General features: G+C 39.1%; 3 protein-coding genes across 6 annotated transcripts in view; 2 read left to right on the forward strand and 1 right to left on the reverse strand.

Moving 5' to 3' along the window:
* Nucleotides 1–226: 226 nt before the first annotated feature.
* LOC9311015 (beta-carotene isomerase D27, chloroplastic) lies at nt 227–2,088 on the reverse strand. 4 transcript variants are annotated; one of them, XR_002331543.1, is made up of 8 exons: nt 1,936–2,085; nt 1,762–1,854; nt 1,530–1,646; nt 1,312–1,411; nt 1,041–1,132; nt 874–954; nt 652–720; nt 227–470 (listed from the first exon to the last, which is right to left on the reverse strand). XR_002331543.1 is itself a non-coding variant. In XM_021023814.1 (8 exons), the coding sequence occupies exons 1-8, from the start codon at nt 2,068–2,070 to the stop codon at nt 380–382; spliced, it is 750 nt and encodes a 249-aa protein (XP_020879473.1). In that variant the 5' UTR covers nt 2,071–2,088; the 3' UTR covers nt 227–379. The 4 variants fall into 4 exon arrangements, 3 of the variants coding, with proteins under 3 accessions (XP_020879473.1, XP_002874948.1, XP_020879472.1); XM_021023814.1 differs by having other exon boundaries at nt 227–454; nt 1,530–1,634; nt 1,936–2,088; XM_002874902.2 differs by having other exon boundaries at nt 1,530–1,634; nt 1,936–2,087.
* A 76-nt stretch (nt 2,089–2,164) lies between these two features.
* On the forward strand, nt 2,165–4,023 carry LOC9311016 (pentatricopeptide repeat-containing protein At4g01990, mitochondrial). The gene is made up of 2 exons (XM_002872814.2): nt 2,165–2,577; nt 2,672–4,023. Exons 1-2 carry the CDS (start codon nt 2,305–2,307, stop codon nt 3,899–3,901), a joined length of 1,503 nt encoding a protein of 500 aa, XP_002872860.1. The 5' UTR covers nt 2,165–2,304; the 3' UTR covers nt 3,902–4,023.
* A 1,799-nt stretch (nt 4,024–5,822) lies between these two features.
* The window catches only part of LOC9308930 (glycine-rich cell wall structural protein 1), a 1,216-nt gene continuing 577 nt past the window's right edge, over nt 5,823–6,461 (forward strand). The window contains exon 1 of the mRNA XM_021023817.1: nt 5,823–6,458. Within this exon, the coding sequence (XP_020879476.1) occupies nt 5,969–6,458 (490 nt within the window). The 5' untranslated portion in view covers nt 5,823–5,968. The remainder of the gene's footprint in view (nt 6,459–6,461) is intronic.

Genomic DNA, 6,461 nt, shown 5'->3' on the forward strand with positions numbered 1-6,461 from the left:
ACAATTAAATTTCCTTTTATTTCTCTCATGTCTAACCTTTCTTGTATAATCTTCTAAATGTTTTTGATTTTCCACACACTCGATTAGTTTTTATCCAAACTTCTTAGGGTAAGAGATTTTAGATTGTCATTGTTTAAAGAAAATTTGACTTTCAATCATTTATTGTACAAACAAACTGAAAATGGTATCCAGTTCTTTGATAGTTTTATTCTTTTTCATACCGTAATGTAAAAACTCACATGTCCAACCTTTCTCATATAAATTGGATTAGATTTCAGTCTAAACCTTTTAAAGTTGATATACACAAGTTACACAACATAAAATGTCAGTGTATGGACAAACAAACGACAGATTTACGCCAAAGGACACTCCCCAGATTTTAATTTCCGGCGGCCTGCGATTGAGCATGTCTCAAAACATGGTTCATTAACATTGCCATCATCCTCCGGTGGAGCTACTCCAAATTTAAACTGTTATGATTCAAACATGGAAAGACAAAAAAAAATAAAAAAGGAAAAAACTCAGAGAGAATGGGGTTAATAACTGGACAAAGAAGATGCTAATAAAAATGGTAACAATCGAAGAGCGAAGTACATCCATGAACTTAGAGTTGATATGCCTATTCTTAGAGAAGGAGCAAGCAAGATGTACCTGGCAACTATAATCTTTGAAGTTTGGTTCCATCACCAAAGGAACTCCCATGTAGTCTTTAAAGAATGTCTGAAAAAAAGTACGAATCCCACATTTTCAGGGATTTGTAAGCTTACCATTCTGCCGTGACAAAGTCTTCAAATTCATGTCTTTTTTAAAGCAGACACCAACTCAGTACAGTAATAATTGGTTGATTGATGAAGTTGGATTGCAGAGGAATACCTGAGTAGGTAGTTTACATGTATTAATGCATACTCCTACACACTTGCTTTCTTCTAGATACTGACATTTTTCCACGAAAACCTACTTGGATTCCATCTCTTCTTTGTTATATAGAAAGAAAAAGCAAATCATATGGAAACAGATGAAAACTTCAGTATGATCATTACCCCGCTATCCCAAGATTCTCCATTAGGAAGATCGATGATGTTTACTTTGCTCGGTCCCATGAGCCATTGACAGGTTAGTACAGTAACTCTCGCTTGACAATGGAAAACAAATAGAAGAGAAACTGATTAGCCCGTTGGGTAAAGTCAAAGCCTCCTACGCTTAGTAAAAAAGAAGGAATCCACATACGGAAAAAACTAAAGCTTCTTTGTGCCTTCCTAATCTATCTGTGATTCCCTGACATAGAGGATTGAAGATTTTAACAGAACTCACCAACCATCAAAGCAGCTAATTTCCCTTGTGCTATAGGAGCTATGAGAAGCTTGTAAAGCTCTAAAATGAGTGGAGGAAACAACGATTTCAATATTCGAACCTGTATCAACCGAAACGATCAGAAGGTAAGCATTTGATCAAAGCTTTCCCACAAGAACCAAAACTCAGAATTTAGCCTAAAGTTTCTATAAAATTGGTTTTCTCGATAAGAAATATACCGCAGCATCACTTGTCTCCGACCTAGTACGACCTTTCAACAAGAGAAGCTTCACCAACTCAATAAGTCCAACGTACCCGGGTTTCTCTGAATCCGACCCGACTTCCTGTTACACATACTTGAACATAAACAAGACCATTAGACTACTGTTAAACCTAATTACCAGTCCAAGTCAAAAACACTAAATCCCTAAAATCATGGAAAAAACCAAACAAATCCATTTCACGACTCACCTCGACCAATTTGTTCCGGAACGATTGCATGAAGAAATCGTCGAGAAGTCCTGGCTTATACTCCAACTTCGAAGCTCCTTCATCTGATTTAACCTGAGAATCAAATTCAAAATCACACTTTTATATATGTACAAAATTGGTCGAATTGAGATGCAAATTCAAAATTGGAACCACCTCTGAAGATTTAGAGACACTGCAAATCACACGCCGCGTGTGATTAGGACTTCGTAGGATTAGCTTTGTAGAAAATGAGTTGGAGAAGACGATAGTCGTCGTCGGAGGAAGAAGCAGATGGATAAGGATAGCCATTTCTGGCCTTCCAAGTTTTTGCGCCAGTAGTAACAACAAAAGAGAGACGGATTACAAAATTAAACTACACGCCGTTTTAGTTATACAAAAACGACACGGAGTTCTATTTCTTATTTACTAAAAGCCTTTTAAACCCTAGCAAAATCATAGATTAATTCGAGTGAGACTGAGATTTTTGTCATTTTTTGGGATTCATTCACTCACTGAGAAAATTCAAAATCCGTAAATCTGATAATGTACTCCGTTTCACGTCTCGCGAGGAGGTTCTGTGCGACGCTCCCTGCTTCTCCGGCGGCGATTAGCGGCGAGGCTGCTGCTTCGGTTCCGACGAAGGCGAAAAAGAATCCATCGGTATACAAGAAACTCTCAAGTCTTGGCACGAGGGGTGGGAAAATGGAGGAAACGCTAAATCAGCTCGTCATGGAAGGTGTACCTGTCAAAAAACACGAGCTTATTCGCTACGCAAAGGATCTTCGCAAGTTTCGTCAACCACAACGCGCTCTCGAGGTCTGTCTCCTCTTTCCTAGGCTTAATGTCTATGAAGCTTTAATGTGTATGATGTTTCTGAACTCTGTTTCTGAACTCTGTTTGTTGTTTCTAGATCTTTGAGTGGATGGAAAGAAAAGAAATCGTCTTTACTGGGAGCGATCACGCAATTCGTTTGGATCTTATTGCGAAGACTAAAGGCTTAGAGGCGGCGGAAACCTACTTTAACAGTTTAAACGATTCTATTAAGAATCAGTCGACTTATGGTTCGCTATTGAACTGCTACTGCGTGGAAAAGGAGGAAGATAAGGCAAAGGCTCATTTTGAAAACATGGTTGATCTCAATCATGTGAGTAATTCATTGCCGTTTAATAATCTGATGGCTATGTATTTGCGGATAGGTCAATCCGAGAAGGTACCTGCATTGGTTGTTGCGATGAAACAGAAGAATATCACCCCTTGTGATATCACTTACTCCATGTGGATACAAAGCTGTGGAAGTTTAAAGGACTTAGATGGAGTAGAGAAGGTTCTTGATGAAATGAAAGCAGAAGGTGAAGGTATTTCCTCCTGGGATACTTTTGCTAATCTGGCAGCAATTTATATTAAAGTCGGCCTCTATGATAAAGCAGAAGAGGCGCTGAAATCTCTGGAGAACAAGATGAATCCTCACATCCGTGATTGTTATCATTTTCTCATTAGCTTGTATGCTGGAATTGCAAATGCTTCTGAGGTTTATCGAGTTTGGGATTTGCTAAAGAAACGACACCCTAATGTCAACAATTCTAGCTATCTTACAATGCTCCAAGCACTGAGTAAACTTAATGACATTGATGGAATCAAGAAAATCTTTACAGAATGGGAATCAACATGCTGGACTTACGATATGCGGATGGCTAATGTAGCGATTAGCAGCTACTTAAAGCAGAACATGTACGAAGAAGCTGAGGCTGTTTTCAATGGCGCCATGACAAAGTGTAAAGGCCAATTCTCAAAGGCTAGGCAGCTTTTGATGATGCACTTGTTGAAGAACGATCAGGCAGATTTGGCTCTGAAGCATTTTGAAGCGGCAGTTTTGGATCTAGACAAGAACTGGACTTGGAGCTCAGAGCTGATCAGTTCCTTCTTTCTTCACTTTGAGGAAGCCAAAGACGTTGATGGAGCAGAAGAATTCTGCAAAACCTTGACGAAATGGAGTCCCCTCGGATCTGAAACTTACACTCTTCTTATGAAGACTTATCTCTCTGCAGAGAAAGCTTGTCCGGATATGAAAAAGAGGTTGGAGGAACAAGGGATCCAAGTAGACGAAGAACAAGATTGTTTGCTTAGCAAGATTTGCGCTTGATTCATCCTACAGCTTGACTCTGTCTAGTGATATAGTTAATGTTCTGTAAAACTATGCATTTGAAGCATTTTGTTCAGACTCATTTTCTCGTTATAGTTTGCCTTCTATATGCGTTTATAAAACGTGTGTGTACATACAGATACATAAAAAGAAAAAAGAAATAGCATATATCAAGGAGGATCTATGCAATGGTCGCTGCTCTGACGAGGGCAATAGAGCAGCGATTGGTATACAATACTCTCTCAATTCAGCCTCATCCACCACCAGTCGAGGTTAGGCTCCTCTTTCCTTTTACCGCCTCAGCCGTTCCCTCTGTGGACCAGTGAATTCATCATCCGTGGCGTGAATTAAATGTGGAATCTTAATACGATGGATAAAGTTTCATGTCTATGAGTCGTTTCTTCCAATTTGGTGTGTGGCTTTCGTAGTCTCGTTTTGGTAATCTCATATGCTGGAATCTCAAATGTTACTGACGTTTACTGGGTTTGGGGGATTCAAATCAAATCTAAAGACGGCTCTCCACGATGAATTCAGCCATACAAATCATGCATTGAGTAATAAATAAACTCCATGATGTTGTTGGAATCAAGTCAAGAACGTCAGAGTTGAAATCAAGATTCCCAAGGCCCGAAGAAGGTTAAACACACGAAGTTGGCCCAATATAGGCCCAATAAGAAAATACGGTTTACAACATCAAAAAACTACACGCCATTTTTTTTTTCTGCAGAAACTTGCGGAAATGGATCAAGCGATTGCCTCTAGATTCCAAAACGTACACTTGAAGATTTATGTATTTGAAGGAAAAATGTGTCCTGATATGCGAGAGAGGTTGGAGAAAGATGGAATCAAAGTAGATGAAGAGCAAGAATACTTGCTTAAAAAAAAAAAAAAAAAAAAAAAAAAAAAAAAGAATACTTGCTTAGCAAGATCTGCCCTTAATTCATCCTATAATAAAATAATGCTCTATAGAAGTATGTTAATAAAACCGTCGTTATGTTTCATGTTGTAGTTAGACTTTTTGGTATCTTGTAGTTAGAAAAGGTGTCTGTTTCATAGCTAATAGAGTTTTATTAAAATGAAACCTTTTCTTCCCCAAGTCAAAGCCAGAAAGAACAGATCATTTATCAAAGGCAGTTCAATATGGTTTGAGAATATGAATAGCTAAATAATCGATCGCAAGCCCAAATGTCTCAAATTTGCGACAAATTTATTGTAACAAATATGTTATGAAATCTATCTCAAATATTTTTTTATACTAAAGAAGTATCGTTTTCTTCGTCTTAAACTAGTCCCAAAGTTTTCTTAAATATAAATTTTGATGAGCTTCCTACAATCCTATGATAATAAGTTATTAAACTCTGGTAAATTTCATAATATAAAAAAAAATCAATTCCATCGAGAACCGTCTCAATATGTATTTGAAAACAAATTTATAACGAATTCCGTCTTAAAATATTCATTATGAAATCTTCCGTCTTAAAAACGCAGATTAATTGTAATGTGAAACCTTGCGTGCCACGCGTTTGTGATTAGTAGTAGTAGGAAAATCCTTTTGACCTTTGCAAAAGGCAGAAATATTCAAAAAACGGCACTAAAAATAGCATAATGGTTTATAGAAGTGCGTATGGCGAGAGGTGAAAAGAGGCACGTATAATATTCCACTAAGCAAAACAACTGTTACATGAATTATGAATATAGTAAGAGTGCATGAGTTTTCTTACAAGTGATCATTATTATCAGCTTTAGTAAATTTGTTAGTGCTTATAGAAGACTAATGTTGCGTTACTTGCGTATTCTTGTCGACCAAGGAGTCTGGACGCGTCTTCCAGATTTAAGATTGTTTTAGTGGGTTTCATCTTTCTCAGGAACCTGTGAGTAGAGGACACGTGTGTGTGTGCCTGTTGATGGGGTTTTGGCTATAAATAGGGTTTCTCGCCAAGGTAATGTAATCAAATTAATAGCTAGCTACTGATCGAGTTTAATTATATTGTTTGGGAATCTATCTTATTGTCTGAGTGAGCTTGTGTGTGTATTTTAAGAAAGAAAGAGATCATATAAAGAGTAAATATGGGGAAGTTCGAGATAAAGGGTTGGGTAGTGGCGTGTGTGATGTTGTTATTGATGTCGTCGCAAGTATTGGGAAAATTATCTGGTACAGGTAGTCATGGTAGTGGCAAAAACCGACGTCATAAACATGGAGGAGGAAGTGTTGGTGTTGGTGCAGGTGCCGGAGGTGGTGCTAGCGGTGGTATTGGTGTCGGAGGTGGAGTAGGTGGAGGAGGAAGTATAGGTGGTGGTGGTGGTGTTGGAGCCGGGGGAGGAGCAGGTGGTGGTGTTGGAGCCGGGGGAGGAGCAGGTGGTGGTGTTGGAGCCGGGGGAGGAGCAGGTGGAGGTGGCAATGTTGGTGGCCGTGGAAAAGGCCATGGCGGTAAAGGTGGTGGTAAAAGTGGTGGTGTAGGAGCCGGAGGAGGAGTTGGTGTTGGTGGCGGAATTGGAGGAGGTGTAGGTGGCGGAGTCGGAGGAGGTGCTGGCGGTAGTGGGAGTGGAGGTGGTAGTGTTG

The sequence above is a fragment of the Arabidopsis lyrata genome (assembly GCF_000004255.2).
Source record: "Arabidopsis lyrata subsp. lyrata unplaced genomic scaffold ARALYscaffold_6, whole genome shotgun sequence".
NCBI classification, from domain to species: Eukaryota; Viridiplantae; Streptophyta; class Magnoliopsida; order Brassicales; family Brassicaceae; genus Arabidopsis; species Arabidopsis lyrata.